This window comes from Aedes aegypti, chromosome 3 (assembly GCF_002204515.2).
Source record: "Aedes aegypti strain LVP_AGWG chromosome 3, AaegL5.0 Primary Assembly, whole genome shotgun sequence".
NCBI lineage: Eukaryota > Metazoa > Arthropoda > Insecta > Diptera > Culicidae > Aedes > Aedes aegypti.
The window spans coordinates 223,268,814-223,296,604 of NC_035109.1; the positions used below are offsets into that span (position 1 = coordinate 223,268,814).

At 39.0% G+C, this 27,791-nt stretch overlaps 2 protein-coding genes and 2 long non-coding RNA genes across 4 annotated transcripts; 1 reads left to right on the top strand and 3 right to left on the bottom strand.

The window, feature by feature from the left end:
• The first annotated feature begins 411 nt into the window (after positions 1 to 411).
• LOC5575478 (2-(3-amino-3-carboxypropyl)histidine synthase subunit 1) lies at positions 412 to 26,258 on the top strand. Its single transcript, XM_021848429.1, has 3 exons — positions 412 to 951; positions 11,007 to 11,785; positions 25,841 to 26,258. Exons 1-3 carry the CDS (start codon positions 711 to 713, stop codon positions 26,177 to 26,179), a joined length of 1,359 nt encoding a protein of 452 aa, XP_021704121.1. The 5' UTR covers positions 412 to 710; the 3' UTR covers positions 26,180 to 26,258.
• Positions 5,883 to 6,850, bottom strand: LOC110677632. The gene is made up of 2 exons (XR_002501085.1): positions 6,589 to 6,850; positions 5,883 to 5,960 (listed from the first exon to the last, which is right to left on the bottom strand). It is a non-coding gene; the product is annotated as an uncharacterized LOC110677632 (long non-coding RNA).
• On the bottom strand, positions 20,002 to 25,619 carry LOC110677631 (protein Cep78 homolog). Its single transcript, XM_021848428.1, has 4 exons — positions 24,375 to 25,619; positions 24,129 to 24,310; positions 20,832 to 21,577; positions 20,002 to 20,768 (listed from the first exon to the last, which is right to left on the bottom strand). The coding sequence occupies exons 1-4, from the start codon at positions 24,697 to 24,699 to the stop codon at positions 20,111 to 20,113; spliced, it is 1,911 nt and encodes a 636-aa protein (XP_021704120.1). The 5' UTR covers positions 24,700 to 25,619; the 3' UTR covers positions 20,002 to 20,110.
• A 55-nt stretch (positions 26,259 to 26,313) lies between the features above and the next one.
• LOC110677633 lies at positions 26,314 to 27,320 on the bottom strand. Its single transcript, XR_002501086.1, has 2 exons — positions 27,064 to 27,320; positions 26,314 to 26,990 (listed from the first exon to the last, which is right to left on the bottom strand). It is a non-coding gene; the product is annotated as an uncharacterized LOC110677633 (long non-coding RNA).
• Between the last annotated feature and the right edge of the window lie 471 nt (positions 27,321 to 27,791).

Sequence of the window (27,791 nt, forward strand, 5' to 3'; positions counted from 1 at the left end):
TACAAATTTTGAAAAATATGCATACAAAAAGCGTTACGAGGGGGTGGGTGGGTGTCAAAAAGGGCCATTTTTGGCGTTATGAAATTTGTGAATAAACCCATAAAAACATGTGTTGCACTGCATTCTTACGATGTTTATGAACACAACGCACTATTCAAATATTAGTCGCGACGCTTGGAGATTGAGAACAATATAATTAAAAATAAAGTTTGTCCTTATTTCTGTCGGATCCATAATAAATAATAAAATCTTGACCGCGGATTTGTCAGTTTCGCTAAATTCGCGATTTTTCCCGGATTTATAACCTCGATTGCCCACTGTGCAAATCTAGTACCTCCATGGCCTCTCTCTTCTGAATTTACTTCCCACCGCTCTTCGTTTGCTCTCTCATCATGTGTTTTGTTGTGACCTGAACTTCCTTTCGCAGTTGCTTTTTCGCGATCGTCATAGCTCGTGTGCAGTTTGTCACGTAATCCATGCTGTTTTCACATGGATTACAACGGTTTGGAGTCATCCACCTCTTCTCACTAGCCAGTGTTTAGTCGAGAGCGCACAACGGAAGACAAACTTGCAATTGCTGAAGTTAATAAGTCTATGAAATAAGTGGTTCTGTTGGTCCAATTGGGAATTTCCCCGAAGCAGGTATTTAGGTTGTAAAAAGTGGTTCCCGTTATCCAGTAGTGGGGGAAGGAAGAGACAAAAACACAACCATGGCAGCGGTGGCAGTGGAACAACCTTCCGACGTAAAGATCGTCAAGGCCAAACCGGTGCGAAAGGTGTTCAAGGGGGCCACACGAGTTATCAACAAGATTCCACAATCATTGTTGAACGATCCGGAGCTGAATGCGGCCATCAGTGTTCTGCCCACGAATTACAACTTCGAATTGCACAAGACGATATGGCGCATTCAGGAGATGAAGGCCAAACGAGTGGCGCTGCAGTTGCCCGAGGGTAAGTAGTATATCAGTGTTGTGGAATTCAGTATCAGCGCCGTAGCGGCTGCGGTTGGACAGGTAGACGTTGGCATAAATACAGTGACTCAATTTCGTATTTGTACAGGGCACTATTTTCACATCAAACTCAAGCATATTTTTTTAAAACGACGTATCTAACACTCGGAAGGAACCAGGCACGAGACGACTTCTAGCGTAGTCAACATCTCCATGTGTTTACCCGTTTTCGGGTAAATTGAATCGAGAGTGCAATCAGGATGCGAAGTTTTGTTTAATGTTTATGATCCGTAATCGAGTAAGTGTCGCAATAAAATAATTGATTGCTTGCTTGAAGGCTTGCAGGATGCCTTTCAATGTTTTCTCTTCTTCCAAAACCATCGAAATGTTGAACGTGCTTCAACTTTTTGGCACATTATTAGCTGATTTAACAATAGACCGATGCACGAGTTCATTTATTTGACGTTTGAGCGGTGCCGAATTCACTTGTCTCCATGGTCACATAAATAACACGGCACCGCTAAAACGTCAAATAATGAACCCGTGCATAGGTCCATAGGCCTTTTCATGTGACAGGTCCGTCTATGCATTTGTTTACATCGCTGGAGGACCGGAGTTAACACGGGACTGTCATCTCCATAGAAGAACTGTCAAAGAGCTTCCCGATCAGCTGATTTGAAACGTCTTGTGAATAGGCCTATATAAAAAAATGATAATCAAACCATAACAAACAATTAAACCAAACAATGGTCTTTATTTTCACAGTTCTTACAACTGACAGTGGGCGATATTCACTTATCACCCGGGACATCCTGGCTACGAAGAACACTGTGTATCGATATATGGTTGTCAGGGGCCTGGAAGGAACCGAGAAAATGCGTTGAAATATATTGTAAAGCATTTTAAATCCTGTTCAAAATGTTTTTCAGTTTTTTTATTCTGTATCTACTAGAGGTTGAGAGTAATGTTTGATCCTTCGACCTTGACGCTTGTTCCTACGGGGGGCGGGCGATGAGGGCAGGTTAAAACATGTCGCGTGCGTTCGTACCACGGTGGAATAGTATCGCGGATCGGGTTAGTAGTGTTTAATCCTTTGATCTTGTCGCCTGTGGGGCGAGCGACGAACACTTGTTCGGCGGTCAATGCTTCTATCGAGTAATTTCGCGAATCTGGTTAGACGCATTTATTTCAAATTATATAGTTATCGTTTACCAAAACGAATCCTTTACTCAAACCTTTTTCATATCCAAACTCCCTGTTGATCCCGCCACGTCTAAAGATCCGTCAAGCCCCAACGTCCCCACTGCTGTGAACGCGGGCAACCAAACATGTCCACATCCATACCGCACAAAAGGGACTGCTGGCCGTGTACAAGGTGAAAGAGATGAAGTTACGATCAATGGGAAGAGCGACGAACATAAAAAAGGCAATCGTTAAAACCATTGATTTCCAAATCTTTAGTCCGTTGAATTTATAAATTTTACTTAAAATCTATCCTTATTATTATACCTAATGTTAAAATATTTAGCACCTAAACACTATTGAAAAACAGGTAAAGCAATGTTACATGAACTACAAATTAAATTGAAACTTGTTCTTAACTATATTATGCTACCTTCAGGCTTGATAGAAACTCCTCTGCGAGGCAAAGAGGAGGCGATTTTGCCGTTTTTCTGAGGAGAAAAAAATAAACTCAAAATTTTCAACACAGATCCTCAAGCGATTCGAGTGAGAGTGCAGAAAAATGCGAGGATTTTTTCAGACACTCTCTCTCTCTCGTTGCGATGCTCACCATCACTCACACTTCAAACGAACTCTCGAGTCTGCCGCCCGAACAGACAGTCCTCGGGGAGTTGTGAGAGCACCCTTTTTTGATGGAATTTAACTCGTTTTTTTTTTGTGCTGCATCTTCCTCGCTCATTTTTCGTTGCCTCGCTGCTTAGCATTTTTTGGCTCCCTCGCAAAGAGGCACTGGCAGCACGCTGCTCTAGAGTATGTCACCGAACTCTGATGATGTTGAGGAGAATTATCAAGCCTGGCTACCTTGCAGTGAAATCTTACATTCTAGTGGAATTAGGAATCAAACTAAACTAATAATTCTCGCGAAACATTACTAAAGGACCTATCTAACATTGAGAGGCTCTCTTTGTTTACTTTCTCTTTCATTAATAACTGAGTCACATTAACCTCTTCTGTTGCGTTTTTTGTATGAAACGCTAGTCAAGGGAATTGACTTTCGATCTATAGTGAAAAACTTCCCAAAATCATTAGTATTCCACTGTTATAATCGAAAGAGAACGAGAGAGGAGAGAATCTCTCATTTGTACATAGGTCCTTTAGTAATGTTTCGCGAGAATTCTTAATTAAACCTTATCATACGGTGAGAACATGCAATTAACGAGTCTTTACATACTAAATAAGCATATTAAATTAGTAGGTATGTAGAAAAAAGAAGCGGGTTAACGGAACTCTATTCACCTATCAATCTTAAGAGACCTGCGGTATGAAAATTGCGCTTATGTTACAACTTAAAGCCCTATAGTTACATTATCAACTAGGTAGCGATAAACAGGAAACATCCGTAGTGTCTCGATCTTAAACGTTAAATAGTTGGAGATAACGAAACACCAAAAGTAAGTTACTTATATTAACATAAATTCAAGCATTACAACTATCTTTAAACGTAAATTCACAGGAAATTTGTAACCGTTTTCCTATCCTCACTGGAATAAAGTTAACAAACTCTACCGGTTCGTTCATCTCCCAACACTCCCAGTGTCTATTTGTGGAAGTGCAGAGGACTCCTCGGCTTTCATAAAGCAAGTAACACGTCAACATTTCCCTCCCATCCCCAAATTGACTTGCATTCGGGCGCAGCCTGGCCGTTATTGTTAGTTATAATAATGAGAGCACCAGTACTTACACATTGAGGATGCTACTGATCCCGAGTAGTGTCTGTTGGTTCCCTGTGCAAGTACAGCTGTTCTTGCAATAACGGAGTAGCATCTGCGGGCGGTCAATCATGCTCAAATGATTCCTGATGTGGTTATCCAGAGAAAAATTCTAGACTGAATTCTTGAAGGTATCTAAAGCGAAATTCTTGGAAAAATTACATAGAAAGTTAGTGAAAAATCTCAAAACAACTTCTTCAAAGGAGATGTCACGAGAAATTCTCTGAAATGGTCTGTTCAACTTAGGAATTAAATTCTCATCTCGTGTTTCCTGTTAGGTATCTTTTACAGGGTGTCCATCCATCCGGGAAATTCGGGAAAAACCCGGGAATAACAAATGACCGAAATATTCGGGAATTAGAAGAACACATCGGGAAATCAATCCTCGAAGGATTTCTTGAAGAATTCCAGGAGGATTTCCGGAACGATTCTCGATGAATTTCCGGGAGAATGCCGTCGAAATTTATGGACTTATCTCGAAGGGATTTCCGGAAGAATTTAAGAAGAATTATCGAAAATAACCTGAAGAATTCCAGCCTGAAGATTTCCAGAAATCCTTTAGAGGAAATGTCCTAGGATATCCAGAAGAATCTAAAAAGTTATTCTAGAAAAGCCCCATGAACGTTTTCGGAAGGATTTCAGAAGCTTATTGTGAAGAGTCCTCAAGAAACACCCGGAAGTACTCCAACAGAATTCCTTAAAAAATCTTAGAAGCATTTTTAGAAGAAGTCCAGAAAAATTTTCGTAAGAATCCCAGGGGTATTTCCGGAAAAAAAACCGGTTTGTTTCAATTTCAAGCCCTGAGGGAGAAACTAGATTTTTTTTTCCACAAAGTGTACGACTGATTGTTAATCGAACTTCGCACCATGTCTAACTTTTGGTGAGTTGGTAGACAATATTAGAAATACAAGAAGGGTATTTAGGGATACCTGGAATGGTTATTGACGAGATTCTTGTTGAATTTCCATCTAAATCATAGTCAATTTTTAAATAGATCTTTGCTGGAATCCTACGGATATCGAACTGATAATTGACCAATTTCTTGAAAGTTCTTTCTGAGAGATCATTGAAAAAGTTAGCAGTAGATTGCTAAGATGGTTTTTAGTGGGTATTAGAATAAGACCCTTGGCTGATATTAGGGGTATTCACTTAAAGAAGCGTAAATTGAGATATTGGCGATGAAACGTTTCAAATGAAATATTCCTGTTCTGGCTCCAGGTGATAAAAACAAAAAATCTATAATCTAGTTAAGCTAAGTATGCTGTTCCGCTCAAGAAAAGTAAAAATTCCTGCCCAAGAAATAGTCAAGAAATTTCCTACAGTGAGCTCCATTTGAATTGACATTTCTTTTCAACTGCATACTGCGACCAAAGGAAAATGCTTGTCTTGAGCATTTCTTGCAAGAAATTTCCCACGCATCGTGATAGACGATTACTTTTCTGTTGAAGTGCATACTTCGCTTTACCCAACAAAACTATCAAGCTTGTCAACAGTTTGTTTTATATAAACGAATATATTACGAACTTTTATTCGAATCATTTCAGCTAAGGTTCACCTTAGTTGACGAACCTTCGACTGTATTATTCACATCACCCAGAACTCCTACCAGTTCGTCAACGAAAACCAACCTTTGTACTGTTGCTACAAGAACATTTTATTCAACTTATTATTGTCAAAATTGTTACTACTGCTTTTAATAATTACTCAATATCATTCAAGTGATTCCAAGGGAAATTTTGCTTATGATCCATAAACGGAAAACAACGCAGACTTTATACCTACTCAAATATCCAATTGCAGAACACCTCTTTTGACTAGAACTCAAATCGATGGGAAAAAATGGTAGTCGATGTGCCTTGCGTTCAGTTTGGTTAAGACATAGGGGCTGTCCATTAATTACCTAAGACAACCTCCCCCACTAAAAGATTTTTGAAATAAAATGAAAAGTTATTAGCATAAATGAATAGCCCCAATATTTCTCAGACTCAGACATAACACTCTGCCACCTAGTTCATTTTATTCCTCACTGTGACGATTCAATATCCGATAAGAACAGAACCTTACTTACTTACTTATTTGGCTTTACATCAATTATCTTGATAAAGCCTCGCCAACAATAATTCGCCAATTCACTCGGTTCATGGCCGCTTCTCTCCATAAATTGAGAGATTTGCAGTTCCACGTACCGAGTTTCCAATCGCTAGTCCTTTTTCGTCGCTGTGGTCTTTGCCGATTGTTCCGGTCCGTATTCTCTCGTTGACGTTCCTGTGCTGATGTGTTTTTACGGTTGGCTTGCAGGGCCTGACACCAACCCCCTAGATTTCCGGAGGACCATTCCCCCTAAATGTTCGGAGGGCCATAGTGCGCAGTTTAGCTTAGAGTCCTTCTCTGGCACTCGGACGATGATCAGCCGCCCCTGACATGGGGAACTGACGCTCCAGGTTTGCAAAGGCAAAAGCAAAAGCAAACCCCCCCTTCCCTGTCAGCATACGACCAAAGTTCCCACCGGGGGTTGGTTACCCGATCTTCCCCAAGGTTACTCGTACCCCGGCCAGTACCACGAGGAGGTAGGGATAGGAGTTGCTGGGCAAGAGGCTAAGGACCGCACAAAGGGGTCTATTTTATTCCTGCAGGTACGCGAGGTACCAATGGTACGCCATGCCCAGCCATTTACCGCGCCACAGAACCTCTTTCACTTGAAACAACTCGTTCTATGATCATACTCATTTATTCATCTAACTTTTCCCAGTCTTTTATTTAATTCTCCCAGATCTACCTGTCGACATTCCTACTCTCATTTAAGTTTTCCAGTTGTTTTTCATGATTTGTTGTTTGTTTGTAAATAACGTACTCAAGTTGCTATGATGACTAACGCATTCTTGGATTGGTTGACTGTTGAATTTTAACGGCTTGAAATGTTTCCTACGCAGTTTACGCAATTTTGTGAAACATTTGAGATATTGTCTGTTGCATGGGCAACAAAACGCGCCGCCAAATTTCAAACAGACCAACCAAATCGTCGCCAGCAAACAAATCAAAGCAGGTGATGTGCCGTTATGTTGGTAAGATGGTGAATCGTCAAATTCACAGTGGCTGGTTGGCTGACGACGGTTTTGGCGACGGTTTCACCGGCGACGATTACGAATCATCGCGTTCGATAAGGTGCAAAATTTACAATAAACAGTTTATCACGATATACGCAGGGATTTATGCCGTTAAGTGAATACCCCTATTGATTGAAATTCTTAGTAGAAAGCTAAACCAAAACAATATTTGGCAAATTTCCAATCATTTTTTTTTAAATCATGGTCAGATTAATTAAGATTTCCGTTAGGAGGATTTATTTCATTATTGATGATACTGGTTCTTATCTCGAATCTCGATTACTAATTGGAGTAGTCATTGATCTATAATAAAAGTCTTACGAGGCCCCTGAAGAGATTTTGTATGGATTTCTTCTTATTTACTGCGAATTCTTCTCATCATCTCCAACAAATTTCTTCGATTATTCTTTTGATGGGTAAATCAATAACGAGGGCCTAGTGGGTGGACGGTCTTTAGATATTTCAACAAACAGTTTATATCTTTTTGTCCGAAACGTTTTTGAAATTTAAAGCTTTGGAAGCTTATAGCGTTTTATAAATTAAGTTATAATGGTTCGTAAATAAGTCCACCAAATTTGTATGAGAAAAAAAAAAACTAGAATATCAAGTTCAAAGATCATTTTACCATCAGTTTGTTAATATTTTGGGCAACCGGGAAAAATCCGGGAATTGGTTTTGAATGGACACCCTGCTTTTAGTGTTCATAGTTCTTTTTTTCAAGCTGGAGCTATCTAAACTTGTTATTTCTAATTCGATCATTTGCTACCAGCCTTGATTTCCTTTAAACATCATCTATAGGAAAAAAAAAATACAAAACGTTCTCCAGAAAAATATTAATGGTTTGTCACTGATGTCTATGAATCTGAATCCCATTTTTTGGGAAAGGCTTTTTTTCCCTTTTAAGATCGAATAGATTATTTTTTCATATCTGACTTTGATGATTAAAGGCACTTCCAGATCATTAAATCAAATCAAATTTTTAATGTAGAATTTTGAAAAACATTCTTGATTTTCGTGGCAATTAAATATAAATTACCATTTTTGTTGATTTTTTTGTGTACACGTTAAGAAAAAAACAGATACCTAAATTCCGAAACAGAGCTTACACAAAACATGTAATAAAGGGGCAATATGATTATAGCCGGTCAATGCTATCTTATCACGAAAATAGACCATCAGTACAATCCGTTTTTTTTTTTTTTGCAGTTTTATTGCAATAACGACGCCGCGTATGATTCTGAACGATACCATTTATAACTGGTCGGCGTTGAGTCAGAGTGGACCAAGTGACATTTTTCATATTTTGAGAAAAATTGACTTAAAGTCTAACGCTTTGTAATTTTTTAACTCGTTGAAATTTTGGTTCAATATTTTCACACATCTTTGTGTTACTTTTAAACTATATAACGTGAAGTGATAATCATGAAAAATCATAATCCGAACCTTTGATAGAACGATTATTTGATCGACTATGTGTACTTGGTCCACTCTGACTGAACTAAATACCACCGTTTAGTGAGTTGGTTCACTCTGACTGAACAATTTCTAGGAAAATAACAATCATTTTATGTTTGCATGGTCAGACTGGGTGCGCATCTCTAAGATAAACAGATTATCAAGACCCTTCGGCACCAGTATCGTTAATTCTTCAATAATCCATATCGTCAATCCCGAAATCAGTGGCATTACGATAGCTTGAAAATTATGGTTTTGCAGGGTCAGAGCACTGAAGACCATAAATATTAAAATATCAGTTCAGTCAGAGTGGACCAAGTTGAAATCTTGAGTACCGCCCAAAATATACTGGTCCAATAAGCGGGTTCTAGGACATTCCATACATACACCATAGAACTACAATAAACTTCTATCGGACTCTGAAATCGACTCAAAAAATGCAATAATCAATCAGTTTATTGCTTTTCAACACTTGGTCCGCTCTGTCTGCACAGAAATTGTTGAAATTTCTGACCACCCATCAAATATTGTAAATGGTCAAAAATCAAAATCAAATGCATCGGATTAAGTCATATTTATGAATTTCTATTGATGGATGAGTAGAAGAATCATTCAAAGCCGAAAAGTCTGACAAATCGCTTGAAATGTTTCACATTTCTTCGCATTCCTCAGCGCACTAAATATTTTCGCTGTTATGGTAATAATCACTTGGTTCACTCTGACTGCATACTTTTATCGATTTTATTGATCATCCAAAGTAAATTTATTACATATCTCTCGCAGTTTATAGTATTAATCGAATCTGATCGAAGTGAAATGGAGGTAAGGTAAATACGCATCTAATGAAAGAATAATCCAATTTTTCCAAGTTTTGTACTTGGTCCCCTCTGACTTAACGCCGACCAACTAGTCATAGTTATTTGAAAGCTCTGAGTACCATGATTTATGGAATTGTTAGCAAAACATACCATTTTATGGCTCAAATCAGATTTTATCTCAGTTTTTGTACAAAACTCTCACATATAGGGAGCCGGATCCTATTCTTGGCACTTTTGATTCACTTTGGCAGTGGGGTTTTTTGCTACAGAGCTTTTTTTTTGGGTTTTTTTGCTACAGAGCTCATATTTGGCAACAATATGCGTCGTACTGATGCGCTTCTTGTTTCAAAGTTTCAGACAACTTGGCTAAAAAAACCCCATGCCAAAGTGAATCATGGATGTGCCCAAGTGGTTCTGCATCCTGAATGAATTGACGTAATTCATATAATCGTTCATCGAACACATTGTTTCTGCGAATGAAATGATGTACCATCAGTGCACAGCGGATACTGGCTCATGCCCCTATTTCCGCTCACTAGTGTAAAAATTGATTTTACATGTCAAAAACCAACATTTTTCGCACGGATATATTCTAGCAGTATTCAAAACTTTCAAATGAAGTCATCTGACATTATTTTCATTTGATAAAATATTTCTTTATATTGAAAACACAAGACCTCGTGAGCGGTTATTGGATCACTAGGTATTTCCGTGTGTTCCAATAACGGCTCATGCAAAAAAATTAACGAAATTCTAAATAATGCATTTTTTAGTAAGTTCGTCACGAAATCTGTTTACCATGAGCGGAAATAGGAACACTTAGATGCAGTAACAAATGTAATAAAGTATTTTTTATGAAAGTTTTTCAAATTCTTTTTATGTTGCCGCTAATTACCTATACTTGGAGCTACATTGTGACATAAAAATAGTATTGATCGATACAATAGTTATTTTATAATAAACATTTGAACACATAACTTCCCTTAAATGAGCGGAATCGAGTGCACTGATGGTATACATTTTTAGTTGAAAAACATATGACATGCACACTTAGATTAAATTACTGGGGTCGGTAAAATTTTACTAAGTTTTGGAACTACCGAAAAAGTCAGTAAAATGAAAACTGTCGCCACGCGTAATTGAAAAGCAAATTTCACCGTGTTTTATTTTTTATCGATATATGATATAAAAAGAAAGCTCTCTGCAAAATTTCAGTAAAAAATCTCTGTTTTTCAATTTTTGACATTATTTTAGTTTACTGACTTTTTCGGTAGTTCCAAAACCCAGTTATTTTTACCGAACACTTAATCTGTGACACAAAAAATCTTCCAAGTCAACTTTTGAATTTAATTATTTAGCAAATGCACATATTGAAATTGCTAACAGATGCAACAATGCAGCCGGAAACACAAAAACGCGTTTTCCCAACAATGATAGTGCTATTTTGAAAGGAGGCGCTACAAATTGAAAATGACGATTAATTTGTAAGTTCATATTGAAATCACCTAGGTAAATATAATTTGAAAAAGCTTCCTTCTGATATGCTTAACGAGAACTGGTTTCATAAATAAAAAAAACACAAATAGAGGTGTTGACCTTGACTTTAAACAGTAGAGAGTCGAAATGGAGGTACACCAGGGGGCACAATAAGATAACGCTACCGCTACGGCTCTGAGTAGAATATATTGAAATTTATATTACAGCAGTTAACGATAAATTCTGTTTCAGGGCTTTTGATGTTCTCGTTGGTGATAAGCGACATAATTGAAAAGTTCACCGAAGCAGACACGATAGTTATGGGTGACGTTACATATGGAGCGTGCTGTGTAGATGATTTCACTGCCAAAGCTCTTGGAGCAGATCTGTTAGTTCACTACGGTCACAGCTGTCTTATTCCGGTGGACCAGACGGCCGGCATAAAAGTGCTGTACGTGTTTGTAGACATCAAAATAGATGCCCTGCACTTCATTGAAAGTGTGAAGCTAAACTTCCCTAAACAACGCAAACTGGCAATGGTCAGTACGATTCAGTTTGTGGCCACACTCCACGCGGCAGCAAAAGAACTCAGAGAGGCCGAATACGATGTGGTAATTCCCCAGAGCAAACCATTGAGCCCCGGAGAGATCCTTGGCTGCACGGCTCCCCGGATACCGGACGAACGGATTCTGATCTACCTGGGTGACGGCCGGTTTCACCTGGAAGCGGCAATGATTTCCAATCCTTCGCTGGAAGCGTACAAGTACGACCCCTACGAGAAGAAGTTCACTAGAGAGCATTATGACCACGCGGAGATGCGGCGAAACCGAAAGAAAGCTATCGACGCCAGCAGGGGGGCGAAAAAATTCGGACTTATTTTGGGCACACTGGGGCGGCAAGGATCCACCAAGGTGATGGAACATTTACAGAAAAGGCTGAAGCATCACGACCGACAGGCCGTTATCATTCTGTTGTCGGAAATATTCCCGACGAAGCTGGAACTGTTCAAGGACATTGATGCGTTCGTGCAGGTATTACACTCCTTTAGTTTCATGGTCATTAGGGTGCCAATGGAATGTATGGGAAAAATTTTGCCATCGAATTTCAAAAAAAGGTAGGGCTCAAAAGTTTTGTCTCCTCGAAAAAAGTCCCCATGCAAAATTTGAGCTCAATCGGACTTCATTAAGTGGACCCCCAAAGTTTGGCTTTTTTGACCCATGAAAAATCTCCAAAGGGGGGGGTACATGAAATTTCCGAAATCGAAATTTTTTTTTTGATGCCAGATGTCTTAGAAATGCATGAAACGTCGAGATCTGGTGTTATTTGGAAAAATTTTTTTTTGAAAAAATCGACCTTTTGGGACTTAGTAAATTTTTGAGTTGGGGGAGAGAATTGAATTTGAAATGAACGATTTGAATTCAATTGCTGAGAAATTCAAGGCAATAGTATTGAAACATATCCTATATGATTGTTGGCCACTGAATGCATATGATATGTGATATTTCATTAGGGTGGTTCATTTACTTTCCATTAGGGTGGTCCTTTTTGTTAAAAAATAAAAAAAAAATAAAAAATAGAATTTTAATTGAATATTGAAGACAATAGTATTGGAACATCTCTCACATTATCGTCAGACATTTTCTACATTTAATATGTGGTATTTTATTAGGGTGGTTCACTTATTTTCCATTACGGTGGGACTTTCTGTCGAAAAATCATAATTTGAATGAGATATTAAAAACAATAGTATTTTATCACCTCTTTCATCATCGTAGGCCATTTCCTTCATTAGATTCGTGATATTTCATTGGGAAGGCTCACTTATATTCAATTACGGTGATTCTTTAGAAAAAATTGAGTATTTGAATGGAATAGTAAATACAAGAGTAATTAAACATCTCCTATGTCATCGTAGGCCACTGTTAATGTATAATATGTGATATTTCATTGGGGCTATTGTCCTCAGTTTTGCATAAGGGTGATCATTTAATTTGTAAAATATTCTCAATAGATCTAACAAATCAACTTTGTTTGTATAGTTTTGAATCATGATTCTTCATTGGCATGCAACTCTTCGTTAAGCTATTTTCATTAAGGGTTTCTTTTGAATAGTTAAAATAAAACGTTCCAATCATCAGTGAATTCAGTGAAGCACAACTCTAACTGCCATAATCAAAATACAGATAAAAAAGGAATGAAATAATTTTTGACGTATGACGATGAAGGGCAACAAAAGTGTTTAGTTTATATTTTCAAAAGAGATTCTCAGCCTTGGGCTCCTTCATTCCCGAAACAAAAGTACGTTGCCTTCTGCTTGCTATAGTACACGCGATTCGGTTGTGACAACGTAGGTAATTCAAGTTTTGACAATCAGTTCTCGTTTATTCTTCAAAGATGTAACAAAGTTCCTTCAAGAAATTTCGTCGGAATTTCATATGGATTTTTTCGTTGGAGTTTTCAACGGAATTTTCTTTGGAGTTTCCTTTTGAATTTTAATCGGAATTTCCTTCGAAATTCCTTTTAAAAATTTTTATTTGACTTTTCTACGAAATTTCCTTATTTTTCTACGGAATTTTTATCAAAATCGGAAATTTATCCTGAATTTGCTTCGGAATATCCTGTGGTATTTTCTTCGGTATCTTTAGAAGTGCCCTTTTGAATTTTCTGTGGTATTTCCTTCGAAATTTCCTATGAAGTGTCCTCCGGAATTTCATTCTGAACTTTTCATTGGAATTTTCGGAAATTTCGGAGTTTCTTTTTGAGTTTCCTTCGAAATTTGCTTTGGAGTTTCCTTCCGAATTTCTTCTAGAGTTTGTTTCGGAATTTCCTGTGTTATTATCTTTGGAGCTTCCTTCAGAATTGTATTCGAAATATTATTTGAAATTTCTTTCGAAGCATTGGAATTTACTTTGGAAATTCCTTCGAAATTTTCTTTGGAGCTTTCTTCGGAATTTCATTTGGGATTTCTTTTGGACCTTTGAAATTTACTGCGGAATATTCTTAGAAATTTCCTTTACAATTTTCTTTGGAATTTCCACAGAGTTTTCTTGAGAATTTCCTTACAAATTTGCTTTTGGATATTTAACTTCCTTTTTTCATTGCAATTTGCTTCGGGATTTGCTTTGGAATTTTCTTTGGAATTTCCTTAGAAATTCCCTTTTGAATATGCTTTGGATATTTTTCAGAATTGTCGTCGGAATGTCCTTTGGAATGTGCTTCAGAATTTCTTTTGCAATTTCATTCATTTTTTTTTAATTTTTTTTTCGGGATTTCCCTTGTATTTTCGAAAGATTCCATCGAAGTTTCCTTTGGAATTTCTTTTGGAGCTGTGATCTTTTCTTCGAAATTTCCTTAGAAATTCCTTTATGAATTTCATTCGGAATTTGCTTTGAATTTTTTTATGGAATTTCCTATGGAGTTTTCGGAAATTCCTTTGGAATTTTCCACGGATTTTTCTTCGGAATTCCCTTGGGTTTTTTTCGGAATTTCCTTTGGAATTTTCTACGCAATTTTCGTCAGAATTTCTTCTGAAATTTGCTTCGGAAATTCCGTTGGATTTTTTTTAGTTTCCTTCGGAATTAACTTTGGAATTTCCGTCGAAATTCCCTTAGGAGTATCCTTTAAAATTCCTTTGCAGTTTTCTTTGGGGCTACTTATCAAATTTTCTTCAGAATTCCTTTATTAGTTCCTTCAAAATTCTCTTTGAAATTTCTTTCGGAATTTCGTTTGAAGTTTACTTCCAAATTTGTTATAGAGTTTCCTCGGAATTTCCTTTGGAATAACCTTTGGAATTTCCTATGGAGATTTCGAAATTTTATTTAGAAGTATTGATTGGAATTTTTTCCTTTGGACTGTTTTCCGTTGAATTTTCGCGAAATTTACTTTGGAATTTCCTTCGTATTGTTTTTTCGGAATTTTCTTAGGAGTATCCTTTAAAATTTCTTTGTATTCTTCGGAACTTCATATCTCATTTACTTCAGAATTTCCTTTGGAATTTCTTCATGAATTTCTTTCAGTAAGTTGCTTCAGGAAGTTATTTTGGATTTCTTTGGAATTACTTTCGGAATTTCCTTCTTCAGTTCTTCAAAATTTTCTTCGGCGTTTCCTTTGGAATTTCTTCTGGAATTGCCTTCGGAATTTCCTTTGGAATTCGCTTCGGAAGTTCCTTTGAAATTTCTTATGGAATTTCCTTTGCAATTTCTTTTAGAGCTGGCTTCGGAATTTCATTTGGAATTTTCTGCGCAATTTTCGTCCGAGTTTTCTTTGGAATTTGCTTCGGAACATCCTTCAAAAATCCATTCGGATTTATTTTTCTGGAATTTCCTTTTGAATTTGCTTTGGAATTTCTTTCGGGATTTGCTTTGGAATTTCATTTGGAGCTACCTTCGGGATTTGATTTGGAATTTTCTACGTTATTTTCGTCGAAATTTACTTTGCAATTTGCTTCGGAATTTCTTCTAGAGTTTTCTTCGGAATTCCTTTTGGAGTTTCATGCTAAATTTGATTCGGAATTTGATTTGGAATTTATTTTGAAGCTTTGAAATTATTTCGGAATTTTCTTCGGAAGTACCTCTATAATTTTCGTTTCCTCTGGAATTTTCTTCGGTATTTCCTTCGGAATTTTCTCTGGAATTTCCTTCGGAATTTTCTCTGCAATTTCCTTCGGAATATTCTCTGGAATTACCTTCGGAATTTCCTTTGGAATTTCCTTCGCAATTTCCTCTGGAATTTCATTCGGAAATTACTCTGGAATTTCCTTCCGTATTTCCCCTAGAATATTCTTCGAAATTATCTCTGGAATTTCTTTCGGGATTTTCTCTGGAATTTCCTTCAGAATTTTCTCTAGATTTTCTTTCAGAATTTCCTCTGGAATTTCCTTCGGAATTTCCTCTAGAATTTCCTGCGAAATTTCCTCTGGAATTTCCTGAGAAATTTCGTCTGGAATTTCTTTCGGAACTTTCTCTGGAATTTCTTTCGGAATTTCCACTGGAATTTCCTTCGGAATTTCCACTGGAATTTCCTTCGTAATTCCCTCTGGAATTTCCTTTGGAATTTCCTTCAGTATTTCCTCTAGAATTTCCTTCAGAATTTGCTGTAGAATTTCCTTTGGAATTCGCAAAACTAAATTGGAAAGGTCACGAGACTCAATGCTTGATCTCTGAGATGAGTGCATCTGAAATCACGAAGTAGCAAGCGGATTTTGTATGAGACGAGAACTCCAAACTGGTTCAGCTTAGTGAAGTGTTGCATTCCGAATGAAAATCACGCAAAACTTTTCAAAAGACCTTTCTAACAATGAGAGGCTTTCTAGAAAACTCTTTTGTTGTTAACTAAGTTACCTTTACATTTTTCGTCGAACATTACGCAAATATTATGTAGTAGTCCCACCATAATCTTTCGGTCTGTAGATATTAAGGTTGAAATTTTTACAATGATACCATAATTAAGGAAAGTGGACGAGACTTTTTCGAGAAATCATGGTTTCAAACTATACGAAAAATGATGCACCCTAATGGAAAATAAGAGAAACTCCCTAATGAAATATGTTAACAGTATCCTACGATGATGTCGCATATCAAATGGAACTAGAGGCGCATGAATTCAGAGGAATTTAAAGCCTCTCTAAACAAAAATATCACGAATCTAATGAAGGAAATGCCCTACGATGATGAAAGAGGTGATAAAATACTATTGTTTTCAATATCCCATTCAAATTATGATTTTTCGACAGAAAAGCCCACCCGAATGGAAAATAAGTGAACCACCCCAATAAAATACCACATATTAAATGTAGAAAATGGCTTACGATAATGTGAGAGATGTTCCAATAGTATTGTCTTCAATATTCAATTAAAATTCTATTTTTATTTTTTTTTTATTTTTTAACAAAAAGGACCACTCTAATGCAAAGTAAATGAACCACCCTAATGAAATATCACATATCATATGCTTTCAGTGGCCAACAATCATATAGGATATGTTTCAATACTATTGCCTTGAATTTCTCAGCAATTGAATTCAAATCGTTCATTTCAAATTCAATTCACTCCCCCAACTCAAAAATTTACCAAGTCCCAAAAGGTCGATTTTTTCAAAAAAAAAATTTTCCAAATAACACCAGATCTCGACGTTTCATGCATTTCTAAGACATCTGGCATCAAAAAAAAAATTTCGATTTCGGAAATTTCATGTACCCCCCCCTTTGGAGATTTTTCATGGGTCAAAAAAGCCAAACTTTGACCGCTTTGGGGGTCCACTTAATGAAGTCCGATTGAGCTCAAATTTTGCATGGGGACTTTTTTCGAGGAGACAAAACTTTTGAGCCCTACCTTTTTTTGAAATTCGAAAAATCGATTTTCATTGGCACCCTAATGGTCATGTAGTATCTTTATCCTTGAAATTATTTTGAGTTTCCTTGAAGTGGTGGTTCGTCACACGATACTGCCCGTGAATCGCAAGTTAGTCCCATATGTAAAAAGTAGGCATTGAGAAAATGAACTGAAAAATTGCAAACTCATTTCAATACAAATATTCAAGAAATTCCAGAAGATGGGAACATGCTTGAATCTGAATGAAACTTTCACAGTTTGCTTTTCACTCTGATACGTTTGTGAGAAAAATAAAACGATGACCAAACCATGATTCAATTTGGAGTTACACGGTGCAGAAATTTGTAGTGGGACTGATATGCGATTACTTCTTATTATGGGACAATCCAACTTTGGTTTTGCTTTCATAATTGCTCCGAAAAAATGTGTTGTCTCGTTAAGGCCCAAGTAAAAATGGAGCAAATGGCAAAAGTGAAAAAGCAGTTTTCGCCGTTAAAATCGACAAATCGAAAAAGAAACACAGAAATGTTTCTAAAATACAAAGGCTGTGTGTTTTTATTTTTTCCGATTTGTTGATTTCAAGGGCGAAAACTAGAGATGTACCGAATAGCACTATTCGGCTTTCGGCCGAATACCGAATAGTTGAAATATTATTATTCGGCCAAACGAATATTCGGCCGAACATTCGACCGAATAATGACTCAATATTCGGCCAAATAAAACCTTAAAATTCGGCATATGTTCGTCCAATTTCCCGAGAACTACATATTTAATTTTGATCTACAACAAAAAATGCTTGTTTTTTTCAATAGGAAAAGCTTCCAAGGTAAAGATTTGAACGAAATGATCGTTTTATTCAGCTTTTAAAACCGTTTGATGAAATTACAATAATTATATTGTGTATTTCTTTCACCACTGGACTGCGAATCATGTTGGTATCTTCAGAGCACTTATTCTCTGATTTTTACGAAGACTAAGTTCCCCAAAGATGCCATTGCGCACTTTTATTAGCGTATCCGCACTTGTAAAAACTTTTGCGATAGTCTAGAGGTGAAAGAAAGTTCTGAGGATTTGTTTTTTTCTGAAGTTAGGGAGTTGTATCTTATTAACAATTAACAAATGATGGTATTTTTTATCCATTTCATTTTTTTAATTCGGGTAATACTTTACTTGATTGCTCATCCGACCTTGGAAGTGCTTTATACCGAGACCATTGACTCGCATAATAAAGGAAGAACGTGATCGTGTGGGCTTCGTAGCCATGCGATAAGTTTTATCAGGCATATAACCGTATCGATCCAAGGAGTATGGGTTCGATTCCCGCTTCAGTCCGGAAAACTTTTCGTCAGCAACGTTTTCCGACTGTTCCACTGGTCGTTGCATTCTAGTCTAATGTGGTGCTTCCTTCAAAGGACGTAACCGTCCACTGGAAGCATTAAGGCGACACGGGAGACCGTGTTATTTTCCCTATCTTTCGTCTCACTCTAGCAATAATCATCAAAACTTTGTGGAAGCAAATCTCGAGTTTTAGTGAACAGATGAAGCTGAAAATGTATTGGGTTGTGCACTACATATATAGAATCATAGAAATACATTTTCGCATCGTTATATGGAGTGGTTCTTGGGATTTGCTTCTTGAAATGGATAGGGTGATGACGTCCCGTGCGGCCTTAACGTGTTGGTGTCTTTGAAGTGTCGCAAAAAATATCGAAGGTATGGATAGCCCTGACCGTAGTCGCCTTAATGCCATAGAACGGAACAAATCTCCATGGAATCCAACAAATTTGTGTTTTTTTAATATTTTCCTTTGTGTGAAACATAATAGGGTGGTTGATCCAGTGGTAGTGTGTGTCCCAATAATAGTGGTAGTGCGGTTTTAAGCGTGTTAAGGGCAATTTATATTTTTGTGTGTATTTTTCTAACATGGCCCTTGCTAAAATAATATGAATGTGTAAAAAAAAAATCTTGGATATCAGTAAGGAAATAGTGGAAAACAATTAAAAACCTTAACTTTTTTGCTCCTTTGCACCAGTAATAGTGGGTCGTTCCTATAACAGACATTTTACTTTATTTTGTTATTATTCGGTCACTATTCGGCCTATTCGGCCGAATAACGAATTTCAATATTCGGCAGACCGAATATTCGGCAAAATCAAAATAATCGTGATATTCGGCCCGAATATTCGGCCGGCCGAATATTCGGTACATCTCTAGCGAAAACTGCTTTTTCATTTTTGACATTTGCTTAATTTTTACTTGCACCTTAATGTATCTTAATGATCCTATGAAGATATGTTGAAAATTGATATCAATTCAATTTCGACGATATTGCAGATGGGACTGACTTGCGATTCACGGCAGGAAACATGGGCGAAACTAGAAACTTTTGCCATATATACTGCTTCGCGTCGAAAAATGGGTTAATTAACGTGCGCATCTCTCCGCGTGTTCATCATGCGCATGAGAATTGAGTTGCGACACGGCAAATTTGGTAAAAAGTCAAACAAAGCAGTATATAAATTGCGTCAGGTGGAATTTCATTTTCCCCTCAGTAGTTCCCCCGTCACGCCTGCCAGGAGCTTGCGTTTGGTGTTAAGTGTTATAACACTATAATTAGTGTTAAGTATCTGCAGCTAAATGGCTGAAGCCTGTGTCTTTTAAGGTGAAGATGAATTGAAGCGAAAGTTCAAATTTTCAAGAGCACGGATCTGGAGAACCAAACATCCGTTTAAGCTGAAAACCTAATCGATTGGTCACCACCAGATAGTGACCAATCGATTATGTTTTCAGCTTAAACGGATGTTTGGTTCTCTAGATCCGTGCTCTTGAAAATTTGAACTTTGGCTTCGATTCATCTTCACCTTAATGATGCCTAGGGGATAACTGTTTTCGGATTAGGATTCTTCTTGGTCTCCGCCTGAGTGTATAACTAAGCTAGGTACACATTGAAATTTATTTTACGAGTATTATCAAAAGCTATACATTCTTACAAATAAAACTATATTCGAAATCGCTACAAACGCAGCATTAGTTCTCATCCCCGCTGAAAACACTCATAAAAAGAGACTGAGTGTCGTGCACACGTTCAGAGGACTTTTGTTTGACAATCATTTTCAGGATGTCGGCTCCGGATAAAGAACTTCCAATATCATCGTCATCGTCGTCTTGCTGCACGTTGTTTGAGGCCGAGTTTTTGCTGCCCAAGCCGTCACTCGATTGTTGATCAGCGGCATCGCTAACATGGGCAAAATATTCGTCTTCACTAAATTCAGCAATATCATTCAAATGAGAATGTTTCCCATGATTCTTATCGAGTTCTGCCTTTCTTAGAATTACTTTTGAGCATCCGACTTGGATGTCACCAAAGCCTTCTTCTTCGTGTCCAATATACGCTTTGGTCATCTCAATCTCATTCATTTGAGTGTTGTAACCACTGTCACCAATTGCACGTTCCATTACTTGAGGCCTCTTGGTAACAGCTCCATTATTTAGTGCTACGCGACGATCACCGTGCAACCAGCGAAGGGTCATTTCGGATTTTGTGCTAGGATGGGCACGATCTCCCGAGGGCCGTCTGAACAAATCCGAAGGCAGCGCAACGCTCTTGCTCTTGCGCAATTTTGTGGTCCTGCTCTTCGGTCGCACTTTCTCTAAGTGTTGCACTTTGTTGAGCAGTTCGTCACGTCTGAAAATAGCAAAATGTTTTAGTATTAGACTGTTTTATACCTATAACCTATTCATTACTTACTGGTTGATAATTGCGTTACATTCTTGTTTCAATTTATTTAAGTGCGCCGCATATTCCTCCTTTTGCAAGTACAGTTGCTGTTGCAACTGTTCGACGAGCAATTGCATCTGCGTGCCTCGGTGCCGTTCTACGACCAACTGTTGCTGCAAACATTTGACCTGCTCGGCAGCTTTCAGCTTGTTCTGTCCATTCGGGAATGTTTCTGGCGCCGATTGGCTACCGTCGGATGATTCAACTTCTTCTCCCAGTTTTATGAGTATTTCGTGCAGAGTTTCATTCGAGATACCCGAATTGCTTCGTATATCAAACTTCTTGATGGCTTTGTTAACGTTAAGACAATCCACTAGCAATTTGGCCCCAGTATCTGTCAAGCCACAGTTCCGGAACAGCACTTGCCGTATCCATTCATCGTCCTTGAGAACCTCTGTCAACTCATTTAGTCCTTCATCGCCAACACATGGATTTGAGCTCAGCGATAGAATCCTCAGCCCTTGCATTTTCTCCGTATCGACATTACCATATCGAAGCGAGTATTGCCAGCTTTGAGCGAATCGTTTGATCTTCTGATATTTGACCAGGTCGGCTATCGCACGACATCCTCTGGCAGTCAGTTGGCAGGCGGACATGTTCAACGATTCCAGATTGGGTAAATGCATAACCACGTTGCAAATGGCTTCACAGCCATCGTCTCGAATGCAGCTCCGTGCTAAACTCAGCTCAACCAGGGAACTGTTCTGCTGCAGACCCTGTTTATAAAACATGGTTTAAGATGACGATAAATCGTAGCCAAACCTCGAATTTTCAAGAGCACAAATCTGGAGAACTGAACACCCGTTTAAGCTGAAAACTTAATCGATTAGTCACCACCAGCTAGTGACCAATCGACTAAGTTTTCAGCTTAAACGGATGTTTGGTTCTCCAGATTCGTGCTCTTGAAAATTCGAGGTTTGGCTTCGATTCATCTTCACCTTAAAGCGTTTTGATTACTTACTTAATTAACGAAAACATAATCATAAAAGGACGAAATCGCTGAAGGCCGAATCAGAGTTAACCTTCCAGTCGTCGCGCGGTTCGCCACCGCCAGAACCATCGGGCTGTTGTTGTGAGCGAAAAGCGAGCTTTTTTCACCAGTGTTGTACAAAATACAACAGCGCGACGACTGAAGTGTTAAAATTAAAGATGAACCGAATATTTAGCCGGCCGATAGTGCACGCTGCGATTAATTGCGTACATTGACTATTTGTTGAAGAAGTTCGGGATGGAAGATGCACATCCAGTGAGTATACCAATGGATCCAGGATATACGATGGTGAACGAAGAGAGCAAGCCGTTTGCCGACAAAACGATGTACAGAAGCATGAATGTCGTTCAGACAGCCGACGTGGCTATCGAGCATAAAAGGTGCGGTGTCCGTTACTGCGCGATTGTCACACTGGATGTGAAGAACGCGCTCAACAGTGCAAGCTGGGAAGCGATAGCCCACGCACTTCACCGCCTCAAGGTACCGGTGCAGTTGGGTAAGCTTCAAGGAAGCTATTTTGATGGTAGGATTATAATGTATGACACAGAGGAGGGGCAGAAAAGCGTTCAAATTACCGCGGGAGTACCTCAAGGTTCAATCCTGAAGTCTAGGTAACTAGGACTGGCCCATTCACAAGACTGATGTGGTGGTGGTCAACAACCGCAACCGGGGTAATGATCGATGACAAGCTCAGCTTCGCTAGCCACGTTGAATATGCCTGTAAAAGGGCATTACGACTATAGCGGCGCTTTCGAGGATGATGTCTAACAGCTCTGCTGTAATTGCCAGCAAACGCAAGCTCCTGGCAAGCGTGGCGCTATACATACTAAGGTATGGAGGACCAATCTGGTCAAAAGCTCTTAGAACGAGCAGAACCCTAAAGCCGTTGGAAAGCACGTATAGGATCATGTGCTTAAGAGTAGCAGCGCAAACCGAACAGTATCTAAAGAGGTCGTGTGCATCATAGCCGGGATGACGCCCATCGGGCTCATCATCTAGGAAAATGTTCAATGCTTCAACCAAACAGGTACCAGAGGAGTCCGCGACACTTGTAAAGAGAAAACGCTCAGATGTTGGCAGCAGGAATGGGATAACTCCAAAAAGGGTAGATGGACTCATAGGCTAATACCAAATGTGTCAGATTGATATTGAAGAAACCATGAGGAAGTGAACTTCCACCTGACGCAGTTTCTGTCAGGACATGGTTGCTATAGGCAGTACTTGCATAGGTTAGGGCACTCAGAATCTCCTGCGTGCCCCAATTGTGCTGGTGTGGAGGAAACAGCGGAGCATGTCGTGTTCGATTTCCCCCGTTTCATTGTTGTGAGAGATCGCATGCTCACTACTTGCGGAGAGGACACGTCCCACGACAATATTATAGGGAGAATGTGTGCGGATGCCGAGTGCTAGAATGCAGTAACTACGGCTGTCACTCACATTAAGTTCTCGCGTTCAGTATCATAAGGGCGTAACTGCAATGATCGATTTCTCTTCATCGATTTTCTCTTTAGCTAATTACTCGGCCGGGAGAATATTTTCGATTAATATTTTTAGTTCAATAGAAAGTTCTCATCGTCCTTCGTAATACTGCATCGTAAAATATTCCGAACATCAATTGAATTTTCAGTACTCATCCAAAGAGAGAGTCGACGAAGAGAAATCGATCACTGCAGATACGCCTGTATGATACTAAGCGCGAGAGTTAGAATTGCAGCGCCCATGCCGCGCCGACCAAGAGTTGGCTGCAGAGGATTAGCCCTGCCGAGGCTGGTCCTTTGTAACATTGTTTTGGTTGGCTAGGAGAAGCAGTTTGTCTAGGCTACATCTGCTACATGTGTTGTGCTATATGCACTGGCCCCTCCCCGAAGAAATACCGTAAAGTGGTTCCGGGGAGATAAGGGTGTGAGGCCAAGGGAAATGTCGATGCACTGTACACCACTTGAGCAGTTCAAAAGAATTGTTCAAGTACAGTGCATGGGCTGGTTTTAGCTGGTCGTCGTTGGTGCGTCATTCATGCACACTCCGAGTTCTCAGGGGGTCTGGCGGCAAATTTTCCCCTTGTAAAAAAAACAAAACAATCATATGTTTTGAACCTATGGCAAACGCTATCGTTGGACAACGACCTATAAAGAAATTGTAAACCTGGTAGGTCGGAATGTTAACAGCCCAATTGAAAAAGATCGGCCATTTGTGATTCGACCTTTTGTGTTTTCGGCCTTTTATGGTTTCGGCCTTCTATGTTTCGACCTTTTGCGATCGTCCCGTGAAAATCTTACCTTAACAAACGTTGCCATATGAAAACCTTGAATGGGCAAGGCCTCCAGTGCCAACACTTTGACGATCTGATTGCTGGCCAGAAAACTTTCCAAGGCATCCATGAGCCGAGTGAAGAGTCGTTTGACCAGAATGACGGGTCGATCTGCCACCCCGTCCATTCTTTGACATCCGTTTTCGATAACTAAAAAACACAAGAAATTTAGATCCCTAGGCAGAGAAAAAATTCCATTCCAAGTTCAACATACCATCATTCAGCGCCTTTCGGAGACGAATGGCCAATCCCTCCAGGGAGGAATCCTCGCCCAGTGCATCGATGATCAGTTGCCAGTCGGTTTCCTTGAAGCGGTCGCCGTAGAAATCGACCGTTTGCCAGGAATGGTTCACCTTAGCCTTCCGCACGCCAGATCCGCCTCCCCCAATGCCAACCAGTTCGGTCAGGGGTTGGAAATTTTTCGCCCGGCAAAGCGTCAAATAGCGACGGTGGAAGTTTTTCATGCGACGATTGTTGGCCCCGGCGCCGTTCAGGTTGCAGCTTGAAGGGTTAAGCGGAAGTATGCTCTCGGGTTTCATTTCCGGAATGGTTTATAAAGGTTTATCAAAATAAAATTTAAACTAGGTATATTTTTTTGGGTTTTAATTGAAACTAAAGCAAAGTATAAAATCTAGGAAGTGTGACACCCGATGACGTGAGATACAAAAGTATGGGTTTTCTTTTTCACCAGCATGGCTTGCCTAGATGCATTGTTTATAACAAACATGTGTGAAACATTTAGATGGATAAAGACTCGAGATCAAAAGCGCTGAACTATCGTGAATCGCTTGAAACGCTAGTCAGTTCCAAGCCGATACGAATTTTCTGTGCATTGATGTGAGCCAAGATTCTGCAGTCACGAACTGTCACTGTGAGCCGAGATCTTAAACAATAACAAACGTGATAAAAGAGCGTAATTGTTCAAAACATAATTTTGCATTTTATCAAAGGTAACAAAAATCTAATGATTCTCATTCATGCACATATAATAGTAATGTCACGAGATTTTTTTATTCTGATTAGATAGGTTCCCACTATTCAGGATTACACTAATTTAAAATTTTGGTCAATCTAATGCTGAGAGAATCAACTCGTTTTTAGATTTTTTTCAATATCACTTTTTCAATTTAGTATGCAAGATTCATAGAATGTTTTTGTCAAAACACCTACAAAGTAAGGTAAACGCATTGTCTTTCCAATGCGCCATAGAAAGTTTCAATAGAATCCTAAATTCGTGAAGATCTTGTCTTCATTGAATAATACCAGATCCATCCCACTCGGGCTCATATTGGGTACCACTTCTAGTACTGCATTCGGTCCCTCGGTAACCTCTACTTCCGACCGTTCTTTTTACGACGGTGCTTTTTACGGCCGCATTTGCGGTCGGCGATGAGAAGTTTGAGATCGTTGATGTTTACCCTAAGCCCACGGAGGTTCCATTGTAGGGCGATGCAGGCGCCAGGGCAACTATCGACAGCTGAACGGGTAGGTGATGAAGATACTGATGATCTCCGCGTGGTTTGATTAACCGTGGAAGAAGAGGGTGCCGCGTTAGTCGTTGATTTTTTTTCTATCGTCCACTAAATCGTCATTTTACTGCTTTTTTACTTTAAAAAATAATTAAAAAAAAACTTGTTAAAACCTTACATTATCAAAATTTCCATTCTTGTTTATTTTCAGGTGGCCTGTCCGCGCCTTTCCATCGACTGGGGCACTGCGTTCCCGAAACCACTACTTACCCCGTACGAGCTGTCGGTGGCGTTGGGCGACGCGGAGTGGAAACTGCCCTGTGACAATACAATCTCCAACGGCCAGCAGCAAGCGCACACGACAAATGGCATTTCGTTGGCACCGTCGCCAAAGGAGGAAGTCTACCCGATGGATTTCTACGCCAACAAAAGCCTCGGAGAGTGGACACCCAACCACAAGCCGTTGGATATATGCGAAAATTCTTTGGATGGCGGATGCTGCGGCCGGTGCACGGAAGAGAAAAGCAGAGAAAAGAAACTGGGCTTGTGATGCGCTGTCTAGAAGACATCTTCGCCGTTTTTTTTTATCTCATTTGTGTGGATAAATAGATGAATGAATGCAATCGCCATTTGTTGCATCTTGCATATTGCTTGCTCTATATATCACTGGCCATATGATTTACGTCCGGTTTTAAACCTTTCAACGTTGCTCATCATCACGTTCGCTAGATTTTGGTTTCCGTCCAAAAATATTTTCATTAGCAACACACACTAAATTTGTATCTCGAATGAGGCACATAAAGTCCGTAATTTAAAATCCGTAATTTACACAGTTGTCTGGGCGCAAAGAATTTACTTGAATGGCTGATTCCATATGTTCGGTTCCGCATGATTGGTCGTCATCTGTTCGTTGTCACCTCTTTTGCTTCGAACATGTCTATGACTCAAAAAACTTAATCACCTTCGTTGGCTACCATCCATATTTCAATACCACTCTGTCGCCTATGTCAACGATTTTAATATTATATTCAAAGCAAACACCAAAGTGCATTTAAGTAAAAATTCTCGAAGCTCGGATTGTAACCTTCTTTGGCGGGATACTGCAAATTTACCCTTTGCTGTGTTTGAAAACATGGGCAAATAAATTGCCCTTGCCAATGGGTGAAAGCTGTGACATACTAATTAAGCGGGTTGTTTATTTGAAATGCAGACGATGGTTTGTTATTTAATACCCTTTCACGTTGAAATATCTAAATTGTTGTGGATCAACACTAAGGAACACTTGACGCCTTCCCAACCACAAATTCTTTGGACGCTTTGAACGGGAAAAAATGCAAGTGGAAAGTGCTAGAACAAACAATCTGCAAATAAAGGAGAATAAAATAATTGTTTAATTTAAAAAAAAACTTACATTATTCAAATTATTGGTAGTACCTTGTAAGCCTCAACTACTAAATGAAAGGGGATAGTCTATGATAATATGATTAAATCTTAGGTTAATCATGATAAAATTTCTGGACGGATCCATAAGTTTTTCCGAAATTTCGTAAGAGATTTCTTCAATTATACATTCAGAGATCTTTCCAAGAATTCCTCCCAGGGTATTCAAGCGATTTCTCAAACAATACTCAGAGGAACTACTTATCGAATTTTTCTGTTCTACATTGCATTCATGGGTGCTATTGGGATATCTGATGTGCAGAGAAACGGCACTGTTATCACACGGTAGCGTATACTCGCTGGCTTTGCGGACGATATCGACCTGTGTGGAATCGATCTCAGGTCAGTGTAGAAAGCCTTTGTGCCTCTGAAGAGGGAGACAGGCCTGACCATTAATTATACCAAAAAGCACATGGTTACAGGTAGAGATAAAGGTAGCTCGCTAAGGGCACGAAGCGTGGACGTCGAAAGAGGCAGACCGGATAGCCTTCGGTGTTTTCAAGCATAATGTGCCAATACTCGGTGGGAATCTCGAAAATGGTGTGTGGCGCTGACGCATGAATCACGAGTTGTACCAAGTGTTTTAAGATGCGAATATTATCAAAGCGTGTGAAATACGACACACTACAATTGGCTGGTCACTTAGTGCGAATGTCGGAAGATGGAATTGCGAAAATAATATTCAGCAGGGAACCACGAATACGCTGGCTGTACGCAGTGGA